Below are 23,471 nucleotides of genomic sequence, written 5' to 3' on the forward strand. Positions count from 1 at the left end.
TCTCTCTGTCTCTCTCTGTCTCTCATGAATAAATAAATAAAATCTTAAAAAACAAAAACAAAAACAAAAAAAAACAAAATCAAAGGCACCTGGGTAGCTCAGTGATTGAGCATCTCCCTTCAGTTCAGGTAGTAATTCCTGGGTCCTGGGATCAAGTCCCACATCCGGCTCCCTATAGGGAGCCTGCTTCTCCCTCTGCCTATGTCTCTGCCTCTTTCTGTGTGTCTCTCATGAATGAATGAATGAATAAACGAATAAATAAATAAATCTTTAAAAAAAATAAAAACAAAACCAAATTTTAAAAAATGTTTAAAAGTGAATTATTTTCTCTCATTCAACTAAAGTTTAATCATGATTAATGTTACTATTCTGTTAAACGTATCCCTTGTGTTAATGAAACATAACCACTCTGATGCTTGAGTATGCTAAAATACTTAAGATTTGTAAAGCACTTATTTTTAAAAATACCAACATTCACATTATCCCTATAATTACTACAGCAATAATATTTAGCCCTGATCATTATGGGTTTTCCATTTTGAACAATTTTATGGATCTGGGAATTTATAGGGATAGATTTTTCTAACTGAAGGCATCTGCCAATGCCTATATCCACTGACAGAAAGTTGCTGTGGCCAGTTTTCTCTCAGCCCTGTCAGCTTCAGTGTCTTTCTGTCCACTAGTTCCTCTGTTTTGTCTGCAAACTACTTCCCCACATCTCAAAACTATCAACATATTGCCCGTATCCATTATGCCTTCCTCCCATTTCTTCCTTTGTACTTGTAGCCATTTCCTTGGTCTCTACATGAATTCTCAACCCCAGCTGCACACAGAAACCCCTGTGGGATTTGACATCAACTGCATTTCTTTTTTCTTTTTACCTTGTGACCCCTTGTTTCCCCAGCCCTCTACTCCCTGCCTCTGGCAACCACCAATCTATGAATTTTGTATTTTCCTTTTAGGATTTAATTCTACATATAAAAAGAGATCGCATGCTTTAGTTTCTCTGTGATTTATATCACTTAGCATAGTGCCCATGAGGCCCATCCATTTTGTCACAAATGGCAGGATTTTGTTCTTTTTTTTATGGCTGAACATATTCCTCTGTGTGTTTCTGTATGTGTGTATTTATTCATCCATTCATAGACACTTAGGTTGTTTCCATGTCTTGACGACTGTAAATAAGACTGCAGTGAACATGGGGGAGCATATATCTTTTCAAGCTAGTGTTTTAGTTTTCTTTGGATCAGTACCCAAAATGGAATTCTTGGATTGTATGGTAGTTCTATTTTTAATTTTTCAAGGAAACTCTGTAGTGTTTTTCATAGTGTTTTTCATGCACCAGTTTGCATTCCCAACAACGGAGCATGAGGGTTCCTTGTTCTCCACATCCTTGCCAACACTTGTTATTTCTTTTGTTTTTAATAATAGCCATTCTAACTGGTGTGAGCTGGTATCTTGTTGTGGTTTTGATTTGCATTGCCCTGATGATTAATGATGGTGAGCATCTTTTCTTGTACCTGTTGGCTCTCTGTATGTCTTCTTTGGGAAAACATCTTTTCAGATCTTCTGCTTATTTTATTTTGCTTTTTAAGATTTATTTATTTATTTATTTATTTATTTATTTATTTGAGAGAGAGAGAGAGGGAGGGAGAGAGAGAGAGAGAGAGAGAGAGACACATCATGAGTCAGGGGAGAGGCAAAGGAAGAGAGAGAAAAATCCTTAAGCAGACTCCTCCCTGAGCACAGAGCCCAACACGGGTTTCAATCCCAGGACCCTGGGGTCATGACCTGAGCCAAAATCAAGAGAAGGACACTTAATCAACGAGCCACCCAGGTGCCCTTCTTCTGCCTATTCTAAAATCAGATTTTTTTGGATTGTTTTTCTATATGCGTTCTTTTTATATTTTGGATATTAACTCCTTAATCAGATCTATACTTTGCAAATATTCGTTTCCATTCAGTAGGTTGCCATTTCATTTTATTGATGGTTTCCTTTGCTGTGCAGAAGCTTTTTAGTTTGATGTAGTTCACTTTGATTTTGCTTTTGTTGCTTTTGCTTTCAGTGTCAGATTTAAAGGGATCATCAGCAAGATCTATGTCAAAGAACTTACTGCCTATGTTTTCTTCTAGTAGTTTTATGGTTTCAGGTCCTCTATTCAAGTCTTTAATCTACTTTGAGTTAACCTCTGTGTATGATATAAAATAGTGTTTGAGTTTCATTCTTCTATATGTGGCTGTCCAGTTTTCCCAACATGATTTATTGAAGAGACTGGACTTTCCCTATGGTATATTCTATATTCTTGGCTTCTTTGTCATAGATTAATTTAATTATACACACATATAATTAATTATATATGTGTCATTTTATGAGTTTATTTCTGGGCTTTCTATTCTGTTCCACTGATCTATGTGTCTGTTTTTATGCCAGTATCACACTGTTTGAATTTCTATAGCTTTGTAATATAGTTAGAAAGCAAGGAGTTCAAGATTGACTTGGTTTGGGTTTTTGTGTGTGTGTATGGTTTCATACAAATTTCCAGGTTATGTGTTTTTTTTCTGTGAGAAATGCCATTGGAATTTGGATAGGGATTGCACCGAATCTATAGATTGCTGGACAGACATTTTAACAACATTCTTCCATTTCATAAGCATTCAATAGCTTTCCATCTGTTTGTATTTTCTTCAATTTCTTTCACTAATGTTGTATAGTTTTCAATATATAGGTCTTTCACTTCCTTGTTTAAATTTATTCCTAAGTATTTTATTCTTTTTGATGCATTTGTAAATGGGATTATTTTATTTCTCTTTCTGATAGTTCACTATTAGTGTATAGAAATGTAACAGATTTCGTGTATTGATTTTGTATCCTGCAACTTCACCAAGTTTGTTTAGTGGTTTTTAACAGCAGGGAGTTTTAAAAAACCTAATGACCAGATCCCAGGCCCAAATATTCTGATTCAATCAGTCTGAGGAAGCTCTGGGTGGCAGGACTTGTTAGAAGTTCTCCAGCTGATAGAATGTAAAGTTGGGGTTGAGAACTGCATCTATAGTCATGGCCTCCATCGTCTCAGCAGACAGTCGCTCCTTCCGTCGTTCTTCCAGACTTGCCCCATTGTGGGTGACTAAAACTGCTGCCTTGAAAGTCATCAGCAATGCCCTTTTAACAAACCTTCTCTCTCGCAGCTCACCTGCCCTCCCAACCCCCTCCCTCCCTTCTTTCCTTTCTTCCCTCCTTCTTTCCTCCACCTCATTTATGCTGTTGACCATTTTCTCCTTCAAGTAAATTGCTCCTCCCTGATATTCCAATATACTAATCTATCATAGTTCAGATCCAACTGCAGGCTTCTCTTCCTGTTCACTGTTTTGTCACTCGTTTCAAATTTTCTGGACATTCCCCAAAAGCCTCATCTTTTGCCTCCTCCTTATTTGCTCTATTTCAGAAAGTTCAACCAAGTCATACCCGTTAGCTGTGCCTACTTTCTGGGAGTATTTTATTAATGGGGTATTCTTTTTTTTTAATCAGCTCTTCAGTTCCATTCCTTCAAGCTTACTAGATTATTCTATTTGAGTTCCTCTCCTCTAGCTGCTTTAAACTCAATATGTTGAAAACTGATTTTCCATCCTTTTATCTTTTCTTCCTTACCTTTCTACCCCCATGACATCTCTTCTTTTATATATACTTATATAGTTCCCTTTCAGTGATCTCCACACCCATTTATCAACATTATATTTTATTTTAAAACAGTTGGGTATTGTACATTTTAAAAATAAAAGGGAGTAATATTATGCAAGCCCTTCTGTAAAGTGCTTTCGCATTTAACATCACATTATGGACTCCTTCCTACGACAGTGCATTTAGAGCTCCTTTGCAATGGCTGTTTAGGATTCAGATGCATGGGAGTGCAGTAATGTAGTTCTTCTGTTGATGGATATTCAGTCTGTTTCTGCCTTTATGCTCATTGCAAACAATGCCAAAATAAACATTCTTGTATATATATCTTCTGTGAATATTTCCTTAGGATAAAGACCTAGAGGTAGAATCTGCTGTACAAAACATGGATCTGGGTTTCAGTGCTCACTTATGTTTGATTTTTCATTCCTCAGCCATCATCAAGGGCTTTTGATACTTCTGGTCAAATGTTCCTATATACTTTCCTGCCACTTGTCAGCGCGATTCCTCTGGCCCAGTCCCTTCTCCCCACACACCTGGTTTACTGCTGCTCCAAGGCCCAGTGAGTAAGCCCTGGATCCTCACCCTAAGCCCTAACAAGACTGGCCTTCCTTTCTACCTTTATGGCTGCAGGCTTCCTACTCTTTCTTTCATTTACTCTACTCCATCCACAACCTCACTATTAAGAGATGTACCAAGAAAGCTCCTGCCTCAGGCCCTTGGTATACTCTCCTCCCTCACCTGGGAATGCTCTTTCTCCAGATACTAATGTGGCTTGGTCTCCTCTATCATTTAGGTTTCTGCTTTAACATCACTTCATCAGACCTTCCCCGTCATGAAGAAAACAGCTTATTACTCCTCATTCCTTTATCTCATGTTATTTTCCCTTTGTAGCACTTAATACCAGTTAAAATAAACACTCGTTTGTTCAGTGGCCTAACTACCAGAAGCCTCCTGGTTGCTTCTCTGTTTAAATATCTTCAGTTCAACCTACTACACTTTGCATTGTTTTTCTTTAAACACCAATTTGGCCATATCAAAGTTTCCAAAGATTTCTGCTTCTTAAAGCAAAGACTGTAATAATCTAACTTCACTTGCCAACTCTAATCACACCTTCTTAACCACTTAGATTGGTCTCTTTTATGCCTTAAAGCTGTACTGACTCATGGAAGCTGCTTCCCTCTGATAGCATCTCTCAGGTGTTCTTTTTATGGAATTTATCATTTTACACTGTGTGAATTATACCTGACCACACCTTCTCATGTACATGTTCTCCACATCTTTTATCTCTTTTATCTCAACTCTGCATCTTGCTGAGACCATTTGCAATAGAAAGCTTAACAAGCTCTTTTGAGTTTTAGTGTCAAGCGTTGCTCATTCTTTAGTTGAGGATTTTCCCCCCTGTGGAGTTTGGAGGTGTTTAGAGAGTGTCACTGGTTCTTCCTTGAGCCATTTCTTTTTCTTTGGAGCAATCACAAGTGCTTCTTTCTACAAGAAGATGAAAATATTCCATCTGCCTGACACCCTAAGTACTAGTTGGAGGTGGGTTGAAATTGCTTTTTGGAGACAGGGCTGACAGCTGAGAGCTCAGTTAATGTTTCGATTTTTGTTTTTAATCTCTTCACAGATAATACTGTGTACCTGCTGGTGGTGAACCATCCAGATTTTAAGTCCACAGTTGAGGTGTTTAAGTTTCAAGAAGAAGAAAAATCACTTTTGCATTTGAAAACCATCAGACACAAACTTCTGCCTAAGTACTGAGCTATATATTTCTATTTTCCTTTAACACCTGTGGATGGTTAATCCACCTTTAGTTTCTCCATTTAGCCAGAGTGGGAATGGGGATAATGCCTGGTCAGCTCTCCTTTCAAATCATCACAAACTCCTCCAGGTGTTCTTCTGCAGATACTTTCGAGGACTCAAATGCCTGAGAGAAAACCCATTCTCTTCCTCTGTCATTTCCCAGGTTGCCTGGGTGCTGACTTATGGCTCCTGACCTCAGAATGTCCATTCGAGCTGTCATTAGGACATAACTCTGTTCTTCTCCCAAACCAGACTTTGTATTTCAAACCCAAACCAGTTTCCCAGACAAATTCCACATCATGAGCTTGCTTCTTTATTCATTTATTTACTTTTGTATTGAAAAAATAGAATCTTAGATGTTTCTGAGACCTGGTGCCTCTAAGAACTCCCCGAACTGCCCTTACTCTGGCCTCACGTGATTTATGTAGTTGCAGATGTGTGGTTAACACTCAGCTCTAATCCTAGGCTTCTTGACAACATAACACAAAGAAAAGGAAAACACCCAGGGATCCCTGATCCCCATCAACCCAACACAAAATCAATTTCCTCACTTACTTTAGGATACGGTTTGTGAGGCTAGTGATGGATTTGGAACAAGATTCTGACATGGTCTTCCCAAACAATCTTTATCTCCTAATCATTAAGATTTTCTAGAATCCCAATCTTTATTTGAATTAACAGCATTGGACTACCTCGGTATTTGTAAATCTAGATTTCTTTTAATCCATGTGTTATTTACATGCAAGGACCTAGCAGAGTGCCTGGCACATAGTATGCACTCACTGTTCACTGGACCACCTCCTCTCTTTTCTTATCTGGCGGTTTTGAAGATGGAACAACTGAAATTGGAGAAAAACTGAGTTACTGGATGAAGGTCAATCAACTAATTAGTAGCTAAATAGGAACTGTATGACCCAAGTCTTCTGCATCCCTAGGATGAGTGAAAATTCAGAGAACAGCTTTTGGTGGAACAGTTTATTTATACATTCACTCAACAAATGTATTTTGGAAAGAGAATGAGGATACTGAATGTCTGGCACATGGGCCACATACCAAAGTCTGAATTAGGGAAGAGTATATAGAATGGAGAAGCTGAGCTAATAATAATCGTACTTGTAATAATTGTGATAGTAACAATGAGTTTTAACTGTAAGTTAGGTGCTACAATAAACAATTTAAACTGATTACTTTATTATCTTTTTACGAATATCTTCTTAATTAGGTGTTATTATTATGTCATTTTGGATTTAAAAAAACACAAACTCTGAAGCCTGGAGTATTTAACTTGTCCCAGATGATGCCATCAATAAAATGATATAGCTGGGATTTTTAACCCCGGTAGCTTGAGGCTGAAGCCGCTGCTCTAAGCCACTATGAAATAGTGAAAGCTTATTGTATTTGTTTCACAATTAGTCTTGGAAGTTTCATACTTGTCCAGATTCCCAGCGTCAGAGTATTTTTTTTCTGAGAAATTTGCAAAAATATTTGTCTTTGGCAATATAGAACCAAACTGAAAAAAACCATCATGCCACAATTAACTAGAATTCTGCTCTCCCAACAAAGGACTAGCCATGTAGATGTTCTGTTTTGTATTTAATGGTTGTTGATATTGTTGTTTATAGCATTAATATTCCTATTACTAACCTATCACAATTGAAGTATATTATTAACGATAACACAGTGGTCATGATCGATCATCTCCTGTATGCCAGGCATAGTGCCAAGGTCTTTGTGTTCTTCTTTCATTTTATTTACCTTAACCTCACAAAAGAACAGAGGGGAAACTGAGGTATAGATGTCAGTGACATGCTGTGGCACCACAGACAATGCTGACTATGTCAGCATTCAAATGGTGTCTACGGGATCCCTGGGTGGCTCAGTGGTTGAGCATCTGCCTTCAGCTCAGGGCGTGATCCTGGAGTCACGGGATTGAGTCCCACGTCAGGCTCTTGCATGGAGCCTGCTTCTCCCTCTGCCTGTGTCTCTGCCTCTCTTTCTCTCTGTGTCTCTCATGAATAAATAAATAAAATCTTTAAAAAAAAAAAAAAACAAAAATCAAATGGGGTCTATAAGACTTCAAAGCTGTTACTCTGAAACATTCCTCTCTGCTCTTTTTTATGAACACATGCAAATGGTTTGGAAAGTATACTCATTTTGGAAATTTACTCTTAAAAGAGAGAGAGAGAGAGAGAAGAGGTTCATGCCTGGAGCCTGTACACACTAACCCTAAATTCCTAGGCCTTTTTTCTCGTGTCATGATCGTGGCCACCATTAATGGAAGGTTCAGCAAGTGGCAGGCTTTCTACAAAGCACACAGCGGGCATTGTCTTATTGTGAGTTCCACTGAGACTCCCCAAATTAAGATTATAACCCTTAGTCTTATACTAATGAGCTGTATGACTTTGGGAAAATTGTTTAACCTCTCTTTACAGATGAGAAAACTGAGACTCTGTATGCTTATCTAACCGGCCCAGGAGCCCAGAGCTGCGTCAGAGCTGATGTGCTGGCCATGCCGCCCTCTGCAACGGAGCGGAGATAATTCTCTCGCAGATAATGGCCCTGGGGAACTTCTGTCACCTCCATCAGCACAGAATGACTCACTTATGTGTTCACTGTTGTACCTATTAAAGCAGAAAAATAGACTCATATATCTTAGATTTTCAGTAACGGAGAGAGAATCAAAATCAGAAAGAAAATATGCCAAAGCACCATCCTGTTCCTGAGCATTCTTGTTCATGGACATTTTCCTCAGTTAAGAAGCATGAAACTTTAAGGCCAGAAGTCATCTTTTAAGACCAAAAGAGCAGTCCATCCTATCTTCCTTTTACAGATAAGGAAACTGAGGCCCTGACATGTGAAATGATTGATTTGCCTAAATTGCACAGCAAATAGTGGCAGAGCTTTAACTGAAATACAAGTCTCAAGATTGCCAGTGTTTTTCCCTCCCACTGCCTGATAATGTTCCAGACTGTTCTATATGAGAGTGAGTGCTATATGAACATGAATAAATTTTGCCCTGATAATGATTTCTGGCTTAATTTAATGTCTACTGAATTTAGTATATCCACACACACACACACACACACACACACACACACACCCCACAGCACTATTTTTCAGATACAGTTAATAGGATTTTTACGTTGCACTGCTATAAGAACCTTTTAGGGTTTTTTAGAGTAACTTTGTCTTTGAGGATTATACATGTGGGATTGATGTCATTTTAATTCTGTACCAAAACAGCGACAGTAAAAGCTTCATCCCGCATCTTCATTTTAGGGACAGCCATTAATGAATGCTAATCAATGCAAAATCCTGTGACATACAATACCTTCACCTGTATATATCATATATATGTGTTTGAATTTGCAGTTTAAATGATATTGTTGCTGTGGGACCTGAGCACTTTTACGCCACAAATGATCACTATTTTACTGATGTCTACTTGAAATCCTGGGAGCTCTATTTGGGTTTAGCGTGGTCTTATGTTGTTTACTATAGTCCAACTGAAGTTCAAGTGATGGCAGACGGATTTGATTTTGCTAATGGAATCAACATTTCACCTGACGGCAAGTATGTGACCTCTTTAAAATGTCATGCATTTCCCCAGATTCTTGTTAGATATCTTTAGAACATACTCATCTTCTAAATAACATGGTGCGTTCTAACATGTTATTCTGGTAAGAGGAAATTAGGAAGAATGTTAAAATATCTTAACTTTTCAGGGGATAAAATGTATCAAATCAAAATTTTCTATTTTGTGTAGGCATATTCTTTGAAATTTTTTGGGAGGAATTCTTTGAAATTCAAATTCTTTGGAAATTTTTGAAATCTTGCCCTATATCAAGAAGGGGAACTGTGATAAACATTTAGTATTACTAAATAGCTTTGCTTTGAGGGAAGATTTTTGAGTGCATAATAAGATAAACAGCATGTAGTTACATATCTCAGTAGTCCTGGTTTGTGACAAGATAAAGAGCTTGCACCAAAATGTAAATCAAGACACTGCTTTCTTCATCAAGAAAGTGTTACTATTGGAGAAAAGTCAGCCTAACTAGGCGGTGTGCTTTATGATGTAGTTGATTTACATTATTACTTGATGATGGCCCTGAAACAATTCACAGAGCAACACTGGTCTGGGGATCACACTTGAGGTAACATTGTCTATATACAAAAGCCATGTATCCATCATATAGACCCTTACTCATCTTCTATCATCACAGATTTCAGAAAGTTAATAACATATTTAGAGGGAAGCTTTCAATTATTTATAGCATCTCCTGGTCTTCCAAGTAGCAGATAATTAGTAGTTATTTTTCTTTTTGTCCTGGGACGCACTGACCACATACATTTCCTTATGATAAGTAGGGCATTGCGCTGCCTGCAAAATACTAAATGCCCAAGGTCAGGACCAGACTCAGGGTGAGAGGGGAGGAAGACTTCTCTTATATCCAGGCCAAGCATGTTGTCTTCTCATACTTTCCCTCACTTACAACCGAGGCTTGGTTGTCAAAGGGCTTTCCCGCAGCCTGCCCCAGAGAACTCACTATCCCCTGAGATGCACAATCTGGTAAACTAAGAGAAGTAGTGTAATATATTTTGCTTCCAGATTTAAGAGCTGGTACTAGGACTAAGTTTCTTCCCTTCTAATCAAGGACAACTAGGTTCCTATCTTTAGAAATAACTTTTCAAAAATTAAAACTCCTTTGTGTACTGTAAACTCGAGATTTTTGTTGTTGTTGTTGTTATTGTTGTTTTTGGAATTGGGCGTGCTCTGAGAAGGGCTCCATTTTCCAGTCTCTAAGCAAAGTTCTTTCCTAGGAAGAGTTCTTACAACTTCACCATAACCTTCTGAGTCGTATTGCTTCAAGTGCTTTGATGTAGCTCTTTTTTCTTTGAAGGTATGTCTATATATCTGAATTGCTGGCTCATAAGATTCATGTGTATGAAAAGCACGCTAATTGGACTTTAACTCCATTGAAGGTAAGATGTATTAACACTATAAGTTTGCAGAGTGATAATTAGATTCTAATTGATTTGTGAAATTAAAAGTGAGCAAGAAAGGATTGTCTAATTGGAGTGGGTGAGAACCAATTTTTCATTTCTTTATTAAGAGTCAACAGCATCGTGTGTGTTTGTTGTTCACTTTTATGCAGCTGCAGAGTGGGAAGCAGCAAACCAAGTACCTCACCTCTGAAACTTTGATTCTTTCTGCCCTAGTGAATTCTCAGTTTGGCGTTTTATTGTTCAGCTTCCCTTCCTTTCCTCCCTCCCTCCCTTCCTTCCCTGCTGGCCTCCCTCCCTCCCTCCCTTCCTTCCCTTTCTCTCTCTCTTTCATGTTTCCCTCCAAGTGGATAAAAGAGCCAAGAAATCACCTCCACTGGTGTTTCATATGACAGCGCTCTACACAATATTTAGAATAATATAAATATAATATAAAGCCCAATAAAGTATCAAGGACTCCCAGTGGCCACCCCGCACCTGTGCAGCGCATCACTTTGCCACCTTTGTCTCCAGCGCACACTCTTCCTCCTGAGCCTACCTGTCCCTCAGCTCACAAGGTGGGGCCCCGCCTCAGGTGAGCCACTCTTCCCTCTGCTCCAATGACCTTCCTCCAGACCTCTGTGGCTCTCTCCTTCATATCCTTCCATTTCCACTCAAATGTCACCTCAGCGAGGTCTTCCCTGGCTTTACCTAATCTAAGCTTGCAACTCTGCCCCCCACCCCCAGCTACACACACACACACACACACACACACACACACACACACACACACACACAAAGGGAGAGTTTGTAACCTGGGGGAGGGGGGCCTTCTGGTCCAATCCGAACCACCCTACTGCCCTGCCTCCCTACACTGAGGGCAGAGAGAGACCAAGAAAGATGCAGGCCACTCCAGATTGGTAGCTGGCAGGTTTAATAGACAAAGGAACTTATTTACTTGGCTTGTCTTGGGCAGCTGCAGGACAAGTAGCTCTCTGCATGCACCTGCCCACCAGAATCATAGCAGTTTGTCTAGAGGCCTTAATGGGGGTGCTGTCCATATACTGTCCAGTTGGGCTCAACAGCACCTTACTCTGTCAAGGCTGTGTCCTCTGAATGGCTCCCACTGTGTGAACAGTGGGCAGAACCTATTCTTCAAAGGACAGGGAAGGGGATGAGGAGCCTTCCCTTGTCCAGGTCCAGCTTGAGGTTCAGCCAGTGGTCACGTCCTCTCAGTGACCTCCTCCAGTACTCCATCCCATGTGACAGCTCTTACAATCTCATATAACCCCCTCTTCTGCCGTGTGCCCTGAGCAGTCAGCCAGGGGGTTCACTAGCATGGAGGCAGCTGGTTTAGTGGCTATCTGGCTACACTGGAGGCAGATACCATAGCAACGATACAGGCACAGGCAAGAGGAAACACAGATTATGGCAATGATTCCCAAACTCGATGACAATTTTTTTCATCCAAGAGCCCCATGATCTGAACCACTGATTTATTAAGTCCCTTAAGCTGAGAGTCAGATCAGTCCAGGTTACACTTGTGTCCTCAAGTGATTTAATAAAGGGGACATGTTAGCAGACTCATCAGGTATGAACACACAATATTCTGTTTGCATAATGGCAAAGAGGGGGTAATAGTGTTCAAGGCCATCCTATTTTGGAGGACAGCTTTTATTATTAGAGACATTTCAGTGTCCAGTAAGGACAGGCTTTATTGGCTACCATTTAAGGCTTGCTGGATGAATTTGGTCAGGGCTTTGCCAATCCCAGTGGATGGCCTCAGATTTTTTAATCTCCCTTTGGCAGTTGCCTTGGCAGCTGCCATGGGTATTGTTTAAAACACATAGGGCATGCTGTTACTATATTGACCAAGTCACTGTATTTTGAGGACAATAGAGCATCCCTGGAAATATGTCCTCCCACCGGGCATATTGGGGTGGCTACTCTTTTTATGCACCCAATCTCTGTATCTACTAAAGAGTTTGTTGCTAGAACTTATCCCCAAGCTATGACATCAGCTTCCTGATTGCCAGAGAAGGTCAATCCTTTATGAGCTGGAACGGGGAAGACAGTGAGGACTGTCTCAGGTTCTTGCAGGCAGATTCAAATGTTTTTCCATATATCTTGATCCCAGTGGAGCTCATTCACTATCATCTTCCTCTTGGCTTGCCACTGCCCAAACCATAGAATTAATCCCTTTAGAACCGCCCAACTGTCAATGCAAAGGATTACGTCAGGGCTCAGGAGTGATCACCAGACAAACAGCCCTGAGTTCAGCCCATTGGCCGCTGCCGTGTCTTCCTGCTTCCATCCAGATGGTGTCAGTGTTGGGCTGAATAGCAACTGCAGTTTCTGTTGATTGATTCCCTTGATTAGATCCATCCCCTACTCTCTCTCTAGAGGCTGCAAGGGCTGCCACGGAAGGGGGGCAGGGATGGGGAGGAATCTGGGTGATTTACATACTCTACAGAGCCTAGTAGTGCCTGCATTTCTAGAAACAGTGGCCAGGGTGCTCCCATGCGGCAGATAGGAATACCACTTTGTGAACATGGGGGTTTGAGCCATGGCAGAGATGCATGGATAGAACATGTTCTTGGCCCACCCCTTGATAGGAAAGGAAGCTCCTACTCTGATATACTCTTCCTTCCTGAGAGGCTCCACTTGGAGCAGTACTGCATATACTGCTAGGAGCTGTTGCTCTATTGAGCATACAGAGTTTCTGTCCCCTTCCAGAACTGGGACCAAAATCTTGGGGTCCTCTGCCCTTCTGTTATGCCCACCACAGTGCCCAACCCATACCTTCTAGAGTCACAGACACATCTAACTCAAACAGCAGCCCATTGCTTGGGACATGCCCAGAGCTTTAATCTCCTTCACTGGTATTTCTGCTTTCTCGGGGGTGACTTGATGCCCTGATCCCCAGTCCTACAAAAGTCCTTTCTTAACCAGTCCATATTAGAGACAGAGACATGGTGTCAGATGGGGAATAAAAGTCCTCCAAAACCCCCAAATCCCTACAAAGGTTTGCACTGCTTTCAAGTTCTTAGAGGTTGCTAAGCTTGCACCTTATCAATCACAGCTTCTGGAACATATGTCTTGCCCAACCAAAGGACTCCCAAAAGCCTTATGGCAGTTCCTGGACCTTGAATTTCCTGTGGGTTCATGACCCGTCGTCTCCCTTGCAGCTATTCCAGGAAAGCCTGTAGAATGTCCTGCAGCATGTTTTTAGTTTCTCCTATCTCTTAATGCCCCCAAGCAATTTCTATTGTTTGACAGTTACCATTATACTCAGGGGCAACAGGCCAACTGGATCCCAGGGGGTGTTTCCCCTCAGCACTGGTTTGATTGCTCTAACCCAGGGTCAGAACTCCCAGATAGAGGTTTGCAGTTTCATCTTGTAGAATGTCAATGCCCGATATATTCTCTGGTATTGGAGAGAGACAAACCTCAAGTTCTTGTGGTGGTGGTGGTGGGGACACTAAATTCATCAAAGAACTTTCTTAAACATAACCATTTACTCTCTGCAACCATTGATAGTGTTGAAACTTCTGAGGGTTACCCGGCAGGGCTGTCACTTCTGGAGGACCAGTGAGTAGTGAGTCCAACTTGAAGCCTCTGATTATCTTCAACTGCCCTCACGTGGAGGCAATCCTGGCCTGTATCTATACATGAGTGTGGGAAGCACCCACCCCAAATAGGACTGTATTCCTGAGGCTTCTGTGGGAGCAGGCAGGGCGTCAGGGATGGTAAGGGGCAAATGGAGCAGGTCTGAATCTGTTCAGGTTTTATGGCTTTCCATAGGCAGTGAACACAGTGTTGGGTTGTCCGTTTTTCTGCTCAGGCAAGGTCCCTGCAGCAATGAGGTTAAACCACATTTGCTTTTGGATTATTTCTACTGGAACTTTACAGCTTATTGGGATAACCTTTAGATTCTATGGGTGATCTCTCTGTCTCAGGTCCTTCCCACGGCCCGTACCATTCTCCGGGATTTGTCAGTTTTCCCTAGATCAACAATGGATCGCCAAACATCATAAACATCTTGTCCTACAACTGAGCTCAACATGGACATAAGTGTCCATAACAGATGTTGGGGGCAGATTGGAGTATCCTACTTTTCACTCTTGCAGTGAATGTGGCTGATCAGGGCCTTCAAAGACAGAGATGGAGATTGCCTGTCTCATTCCCAACACCCTAAGCATTGTTGTGTACCTCCTCTATAGATTCTCAGGGTTCTATATGCCCAGGGAGGTGCCCCTCATTGGGCCAAACCTCACAGCAGGCTAGGACAATCCAATCTATAAGGGGGTGAGTACTTTGAACCTTTGAGTGCCATGCAGGTGCTGCTGGAGAGCAGGTGTGTGGTGATGTTGCTCATTTTCTCTGCTTCCTGCCTAGAGAAATGTCATCTCCCCCATATCCCATAGGAGCACTAACCATGCTGGATACTTTCCCTGGCCTTTTGCTGGAACTTGGCAGCTGTATCAATAAGCTCAGTGGAAGTACATTCTTTCTTCGAGAACGTTTCCCCAATTGGAGGCTGCCCCGTGGGCTGGGGTTGTTGTGGTGCTTTTGCTTTCCTTTGTATTAGGGGTTGGATAGAGTGGGGCCTTTCGTTCATTTCATAGCATCTTCTTCACTCTCCCCACTTTTTCAGACCTTCCACCACTTCGTATCCCAATCAGATTTTGTCACAATACTTGGACCTTAATTCTTAGCAGCTCACACCCTCCTAGCTTTTCAAAATGGCATGCAAGGTCTCCAACTTATCATCTTGCTCTCCCACCTTGTCTGCTAGCCCAGAGCTACAGAGTAGTAGACTCCCACATGTCCTTCCCTAACCTCAACTCATCTTCTTACTTTCTTTTTTAAAAAATTTATTTATTAAAAACCTTATTATTGATGTATAGTTGACATTAATTTCAGGTGTACAACATAGTGATTGGAAAATTCTGTACATTGCTGCACACTCATCACAAGTGTAGTCACCATCTGTCACAATACAATAGTATTATAATACTATCAACTATATTTTTCATTTCTGTGACTTATTTATTTTATATCTGAGGTTGGTACCTCTTAATCTCCTGTACCTTTTTTGCTATCCTTCCCCCCCCCCCACCCCTGGCAACCACCAGTTTGTTCTCTGTATTTACAAGTCTGTTTCTGTTGTTTCTTTATTCATTTGTTTTGCTTTTTAGTTTCCACAATAAGTGTAATTATATGGTGTTTGTCTTTCTCTGTCGGACTTAGTTCACTTAGCATGATATCCTCTAAGTCAATCCATGTTTTTGCAAATTACAAGATCTCATTCTTTGTTATGGCTGAGTAGTGCATTAGATCAGCTGGCATTTTCAGGGATCACTGAACTCATGTGGCAGTTCACAAGCATCTGACATGTGGGCCACCCTTCCCCACATAGAAGTCAATGGACAACTCAAGATTTCCCCCAAGGAGGCCTCTTTCCTAAAGTCCATTTCTTTGGTCTCCTGGCTGGCTCACCAAGTGTTAGTTTATAATCTTGGGAGCTTCCTGGGTGCAATCTGAAACTGCTCCCTTGCTCATGGGAGGGCTCCCTCCTCATACATAGAGGGCAAGGAGAGATAAAAGAAGGCAGACCATTCCAGATTGCCAGGTGGCAGGTTTAATAAGCAAAGGAAATTACATATGAGGCTTATCTTGAGCAGCCATAAGACAAGTACATCTCCACACCCACCCACCAGAATCTTAAAAGTTTACATAGAGGTCTTAACTGGATTCAGCCACATATACTGTCCAGATGGTCTCAATAATACATTACTCTCTCAAGGCTATGTCCTTGGAACAGCTCCCAACTGTGGAAACAGTGGGCAGAATGTACATCCCAAGGACAGGGGAGGGGTTAAGGAGCCTTCAATTGCCTGAGTCCAGCTTGAGGATCAACTGGTGGTCATGTCCTCTCGATGACCTCCTCCAACATGCATATACACATGCACACAAACGTACACACATGCACTTCCTTTCTCCTCACGGCTTTATTTTCCCTTCAACATTCATTACTAATATTATATATTTTACTCATGTTTTATAAGTTAAATACCATATATTTTATTTATCTTCTATTGTCCACCTCTTTCACTAGGGTGTAAGTTCTAGAAACATAGGGTGTTTTCTATTTGTCCCTGGAAGAGTTCCTAACACATAGTAGGCACTCAAGAAAGACTTATTAAATTAAATTAATATGATGGGGCTGGGTACGCTTCAGTGGCTTATCTTCTACCTCCAATTATGATCTGATCTGAAGGATTGGGTCAAAGGTGGTAAAAGCATAAAGGAGGAGAAAGAGAACGAAACAGTTAGGTGGGGATTCTGAAAGTAGTCTCCTGTCCCTTACAAATAAGACCTTGCTCTCTTGCCACAACCACTGACAGCATGAAGCACTATCACCAGGAAGCATGGAACTGTTCCTGCCAGGACTTCCAATGTACTGTCACGAGGGGCTTCACTCTGAGAAAAATTATCTCAAAACAGTATCAAATGTAGTATCATGTTCTACATTAAAAATCGTTGGCATGGCAAATTTGGAATTAGCTGAAGTAAAATGGAATTTCACACACTCATACTGGCTGAGAGAATAAAAACAAATGGTGGTTATAACAATAGGTACTTCTATAGATTGAAAGTTAAAGAATCTTATAAGAATGGAGCCCAACCCAATATATATATATTCAATGCACAATGATAAAGACACTGATCTTGCCAAGGACTCATTTTGGGTTTGGCTCCCACTTTTGGCAACAGGTAATGCCCGACTCTTGACATAACAATTGAGCCGAGTCTACCCCTGTGACTGTAATGTTATTTTTTTCTTTGGAAGGATCATATTAATCAAGACCTGTTAATTCATGAATACTTGGAGTGTCAAGGAATTTGGTAAATAAGCTAAGACTGATCTTAGAATCTGTGATGAGACATGGGTGGGCTTATGTCCTGTCAAAATGTGGTGTGTAGACATACAAGGGAATATTACTCAGCCTTAAAAAAGAATGCAGTACTAATACATGCTCCCACATGGATGAACATCGAAGACCTGATGTGAAGTGAGGTAAGCCAGACACAAAAGGACAAATATTGTGTGATTCAACTTATAACAGGTTCCTATAATAAGTAGACTCATAGACAGAAAGTGAAATGGGAGACGGGGGCATAGTGGAGAGAGGAATGGGGAACCACTGAGTACAGACCTTCTGTTTGGGAGGATGAAAGTTTCTGGAAATGGATAAGGGGTAGTGGTCGCACAACCCTGTAAGTGTACTCAGGTCACTGAATTGTACACTTTAAAATGACATATTTCATGTTATGCATATTTTACTGCAATAAAATAATCCCCTCCTCCACAAAAAGAAAAAAAAAAGATTCCAGGACACAGCCAATGAATTAGTCCCACTTCAGTGCATTCCAATTTTCTAAAAATTGGGATATTTGTTAACAGAGGACACAGTTTTTCCCAATGAGAATAATATATTATGTTTCCTTTATCAAGGCATGTAACATTTTCCACTTGGCTTTGTGGAAGCTTGAAATGCATGCTGCGTGCATTGTAGTGAGTTAACATCGCTAGGAATTAGTGATTTGCAAGGCAAGAGTTCATTGCTGGCCCTAAAAGGGCCCCCTGCTGGCCTGTCAGCCCCTCCTTGGCAGGAGCAAGGCCTGCCACTTACCTATCCACTGTCCCGGAGCTGAGCTGCTTGCAGAGTAATTGTGTGTCACATGAACGGGGACCCTGAGATTTGGTGCCCTTCTCTTCTCTCACCTCCAGCCCACCTCCTCTGTAGGCTTTCAGCCGCCATGAAATTCACTAATCGGCCATTATCCCTTCCAAAGATAATAGCAGAGCCCTGAGACAAATATTTTCCTCATCTAAAGAAATTACAGTATCGGCGTAGAATGTCTGACACTGTGATAGATGGTGGTTTGGGGGGACAGAGAAGGCCTGGAGCTGGTTTTGGCCGAGGATGTTTGCTTGGCCGCCTCCTTTGGCCGACCTTGCCTATCTCCAGGGTGAGAATGAATGAAGGATCTGCATGGAGGCTCTGCCGTGAGGCGTGAGCCTGCAGCCCCTTCATGGATGGAGGTGTGGGGACGGGTCTCATTCTGAGGAGGAAGCACAGGCAGGGCAGCATTGGTTTGCTGCAACAGTCTGCCCACACTCTGGCCTTTGCAGTGAGTCACCACCAGCTATTACACGGTCTCTGGGCGCTGAGATATGCTGGCCTCTGTTTGAGGTACATGGGAGATATTACTTCTCCAATGGAGAGTTAGAGGTAAACAAATAGATGTGATTTCTTCCCAGTAGAAGGCAGCCAAGATGATGAATGGTGGAATTAAGAATCATTGGTATTATTTATGATCCTGGTACAAAGCCTCGACAGCAATCTGTGCAGTCATCACATGCTTGCAACTTATATTTAGAAAATAAACAGCAGAAGAACAGGGAGTTGAATAACATCAGAAAACTAAAGGAGAAACTTTTCCCCAAATCCAAGGCAAAATGAGACCCTGGGTGATCATTTCTCCTCTGGCTGCATAGCCTATGATTAGCCACTAAAGAAGAACCTATGAGATGTGCTCATCAAAAATGAATCTACATTTCCTGGTTGTTTACTGAATGCTTATAAAAATATCATTTGCACATGCCATTTTATTAGAAGGAACTGTTTTATGCTGTACTTAAACCTTTTCCTTCCCTCAGTTTTAGGTTCATGCACAGATGTTAATCCAAATGATTTCATCTGACTTATAATAATCCTGCTTGGCTTTCTGCATCTTCCCCTTCCCTCATCTGTCCTGGCAACTGGTGAAATGCTAGCGTAGCTGGAAAGCCAGAGAAATTCCCTGAGTGCTATTGAAATGCAGCAAAATCGTGTCCTGGAACCAGCAGTGTGGTGACCAAGAGGGACAAGACAATAGCTTTCACTGATATATTGTTCCATCACCACTCCATTGTTTTTACTTTCTGTCCTTTCTTTCTTCTCTCCTTGGTTTTAACCTGGAAGTCCCTGGACTTTAATACCCTCGTGGATAATATATCCGTGGATCCTGTGACAGGGGACCTTTGGGTTGGATGCCATCCCAATGGCATAAGGATCTTCTTCTATGACTCGGAGAATCCTCCCGCATCAGAGGTTAGTTTGAAAAATTAATCAGATCAGCGACCTTATTCCCTGCTGTTTCCTGGTTGGAGACATAAATCTCAATTATATGTGCAAATAGAAGGTAGGACGCGGATAGATGATCCAAATGATGAGATCTAAAAAGGAGTTTGACTTTGGGAGGCATTTTAGGCAGAGTCTAGGCAGGAGACAGATGGTACATTTAAATTGGATAATTTGAGGGGATTTAATAGAGGCCCTCTATACAAAGATGTGGGTGCACGGAGGGAATGAGCAAAAGATAACACATTCCCCTGGGGCTAGCAAGGGCGGCATGAGATGGTCACCAGAAATCAGAAGCAGAGTGGGAGAGGGTCCTCTGAAGGGAACGTGGCCCCTAGTTGGGGGGCATCGACACCCAGTAAGGACCCTGCAAGGAGGAAGCCTTGTACACCCTCCCTCCTTCCTTTCCTCCCTCCCTCCCTCCCTCCTTCCCTTCTTCCCTCCTTCCCTTCTTCCCAGTCCTTCCATTCCCCTGGTGGTGGTGGTGGTGCTGCTGCTCCTTGATCAGCCCTGACCCAGAACTGGGAGGCAAAGGAGACTTCAGACTTTTGTACGAGATTCAGCAGAGTGGGGGGCTCGGTCAGGGTAGCCAACACTGGACTGGAGTCTGTGCCCCTACTTCAGTAATGAGTTTCTCCAGCTTGGGAATTCACAAGAGTTTAGGGTCGCCAGCATGGCTCAGTCAGTTGAGCATCTGCCTTTGGCTCAGGTTAGGATCCCAGGGTCCTAGGATCCAGCCCTGCATCAGGCTTCCTGCTCAGTGGGGAGCCTGCTTCTCCCTCTCCTTCTGCCACTCCTTCCGTGCTCTGTCTCTCTCTGTGTCAAATAAATAAAATCTTAAAAAAAAAAAGGTTTAAAAAGTGGAATGTACCACAGTGCTATGGTCTAGTCATTTGCTTGCTACCTGTTTTTAACTTTAACTCCCCTCTTTCCATGTGTCAATATACGCACAGGTTAACATAGTGCAGCAGTCCTAATGTGCAAAGAGCCATCTTCTCCAAACTTTCCCTGCAGGATGGGAAGATCAGTCACTTACTGGAATTATTTTGGCTTAAAAGACCTTTCCTTCCATCTTAGTTATAGTACCCAAAGACTCCATTCATTTTCATGGTCTTTATTTAGTGGACTATTTGGGCAGTGCAACAGGAATTTAAAACTCACTTTGCTGTAGACATTTGAACATTTGCTGTGCCTCATCTTGGGTTTTCTATTTTGAGTTTTTCAATATGTATTTGTTATATTTGTTATTTACATTAAATAACCGATATAATTTTTGACATGGTTTACTATGTATTCTTTTTAAAGCTTAGTTTTAAGAGTCAGTCTCATTGCCACCCACTCACCCACACAAAAATTATATTAATGCTCATGTCTCTCAGATTAAAAAACCCCAAATGAAATGTGCATTTCCAATTACTGTATGGCCCTCCATACCCTTTCTCTCTAGGTTTACAGGACAATCGTGATTATGTTTAATGGCAATCCTTTGTGCCTTTTACTGGTTCTTAGCTATTAGGATTGCTGTATGGTTTGCTTAACAGAATTGAAGAAATGTATGCTGTGGTGTGTTCACTGTTCAGAACAGAGCAGAATGTTAGATTCTAATTTGTTCCTGCTTGTTAGCTCATCTGGTGAACTTGGGTCATTTGCTATAGCATGGACTTGGTTTGCTGTTCTGGAAAAAGTACTTCCTTTCTAATGATGGATCCGGTAAGGAATAGCAAAAAAGTAATAACAATCTATTATCTAATGTGCTGCCCCACAGAAGAGTGACTGACTTTTAGTGAAAGAACCTCACTTAAGCCCAGGTGCACCGTCACCTATTTCCCAGTGAGTAACTACATCTGTTTTTTGGGCTGGCAGTTTTTTTTTTTTTTTAAGATTTTTTTAAAAATCTTTTTTTAAAGATTTATTTGAGAGAGAGAGAAAGAGAGAGAGAGCGAGTGAGCATGCACTTGTGGGGGGAGAGGCGGAGGGAGAGAATCTTTCAGCAGATTCCCCACTGAATGCAGGTGGGCAGGGCAGCTGTTTTAAAGAGGTCCTTTTCAATGCTCCCACTGACCCTTTATATACACGCACTTGCCCCCCCATAGTCTGCTGTATTTGATGTTTTTGTATACAAGAACCCTTTCTTCCAGTCATTGTATTTTATCCTAAAGGCTTCAGAATGATAGGAAGTTAGAGTTAAAAAGAAACTTAATCCAGTCCCATGCACCTTGTTCTAGAAATGAAAAACAAACAAACAAACAAAAAAACAAATGGGAAGGTGAAGGTCAAAACATGACCCCAGGGCCTCTGCCTTACAGGGAGCTCTTTACAGTACTGTGGATTATATGAAATTGCCATTTTACTTGCCAGAAGAGTCAAACATTGGCTACTCCATGTGATCAGCTTTGCACGCTACTATGCTGTTTTGTTTTTTAAAGATTTTATATATTTATTTGTGAGAGACACACAGAAAGGCAGAAACATAGGTAGAGGGAGAAGCAGGTTCCCAGTGGGGAGCCTGATGTAGGACTTGATTCCAGGACCCCAGGATCATGCCCTGAGCCTAAGGCAGATGCTCAACCACTGAGCAACCCAGGTGCCCCTATTACACTGCTGTTAAATTACACAATCCTATTTCTGCTCAATAGAGGGAGGAGACTCAACTTAAAAATCTTATATGTTGAGAGTTGCAGTCTCAAGTCCCGAGGAAAAGCTGAGTATGGTACAGAGAAATTTTTTTTTTAATTGCCAGAATTTAAAAACCAAGAATTAAGTGTGAGCATCCAAATTCCTAGCTTATCTATAAATACACAAAACTGGTCTGAATTCTAGCATGGCAGTCATTCGACTATTACTAGCAGCTCCCCTGTGCCCCCTACTTAGCACAGTCCCTCCTTCTTCAGGGTCTCACACCCAGGCTGGGCTACTCACTCCTACTTCTTCCGTAGTCTGGCAGACTTATGTGTCTATCTCTCTTCAAGATGAGCTGATTAAAACCTGTCATTTTGGGCAATAAGGAGACCGGTGTCTTATATAAAGAGTAATTTTGGAACAAAATCTGATTTATCAACAGGCTTCTTCATATGGAGAAGTGACCCATCTTTAAAGTGATGTTTTTGAGTGACTTTAAAAGAAATCTTACGCTAACATTATTTCTTTGCTTAGGTGATCCGAATCCAGAACATTTTAACAGAAGAACCCAAGGTTAGAGTGGTTTATGCAGACAATGGTACAGTGTTGCAAGGAAGTACCGTGGCCTCTGTGTATAAAGGGAAACTGCTGGTCGGCACTGTGTTCCACAAAGCTCTTTGCTGCGAGCTCTAGCAGGTCAGTTTACACCCCCATGGCACAGACACTGTGAGCCCACCATTTCAACTGCTTGCCACTTCCCCAGGGCCACAGTGATCTCATCTAAACAGTGAATCTGACCCTGAATTGGACATGTGGAAGGATGAAAGTGCTGTTTAACTGGGAATGGAATCAATGCATAAGGCTTTTTTTGAAAGTACTGTAGCAAATCAGTCTAGAAATACTTGAAAACCTCATTTACCAATAAAAATCCTATCAATAAAGTGGCCAGCATTGCTGTGTCGGTTGTCAGGCCTTCAATCATTTAACTGTGTGTGATCCGAAAGTACTTTCCCTAAAGCGTGTGTTGCCTGGGAGCACATGAACTTTTTGCTGCCTTGATGAATCTTGTTCAGGAAACAGAGGAGCAGGATGGCCTTACATGTTGTCCCAACCAGCCGTCCTCACTCCGGGGCTCCGGTTCACCTGCTGGGAAACTAGATGTGCATAGAGTCCCCTCCAGACATACCTCCTTAGCAAGG

General features: G+C 41.6%; 1 protein-coding gene across 1 annotated transcript in view; it reads left to right on the forward strand.

Annotated features, from left to right (window-relative positions):
- PON1 (paraoxonase 1) overlaps window positions 1-23,213 on the forward strand; it is a 35,016-nt gene extending 11,803 nt beyond the window's left edge. Inside the window, exons 5-9 of the mRNA XM_077856853.1 lie at window positions 5,301-5,427; window positions 8,849-9,049; window positions 10,378-10,459; window positions 19,495-19,623; window positions 22,807-23,213. Coding sequence (XP_077712979.1) covers window positions 5,301-5,427; window positions 8,849-9,049; window positions 10,378-10,459; window positions 19,495-19,623; window positions 22,807-22,965 — 698 coding nt within the window. The 3' untranslated portion in view covers window positions 22,966-23,213. The remainder of the gene's footprint in view (window positions 1-5,300; window positions 5,428-8,848; window positions 9,050-10,377; window positions 10,460-19,494; window positions 19,624-22,806) is intronic.
- The last annotated feature ends 258 nt before the right edge of the window (window positions 23,214-23,471 follow it).

The sequence above is a fragment of the Canis aureus genome, chromosome 18 (assembly GCF_053574225.1).
Source record: "Canis aureus isolate CA01 chromosome 18, VMU_Caureus_v.1.0, whole genome shotgun sequence".
Classification (NCBI taxonomy): Eukaryota; Metazoa; Chordata; class Mammalia; order Carnivora; family Canidae; genus Canis; species Canis aureus.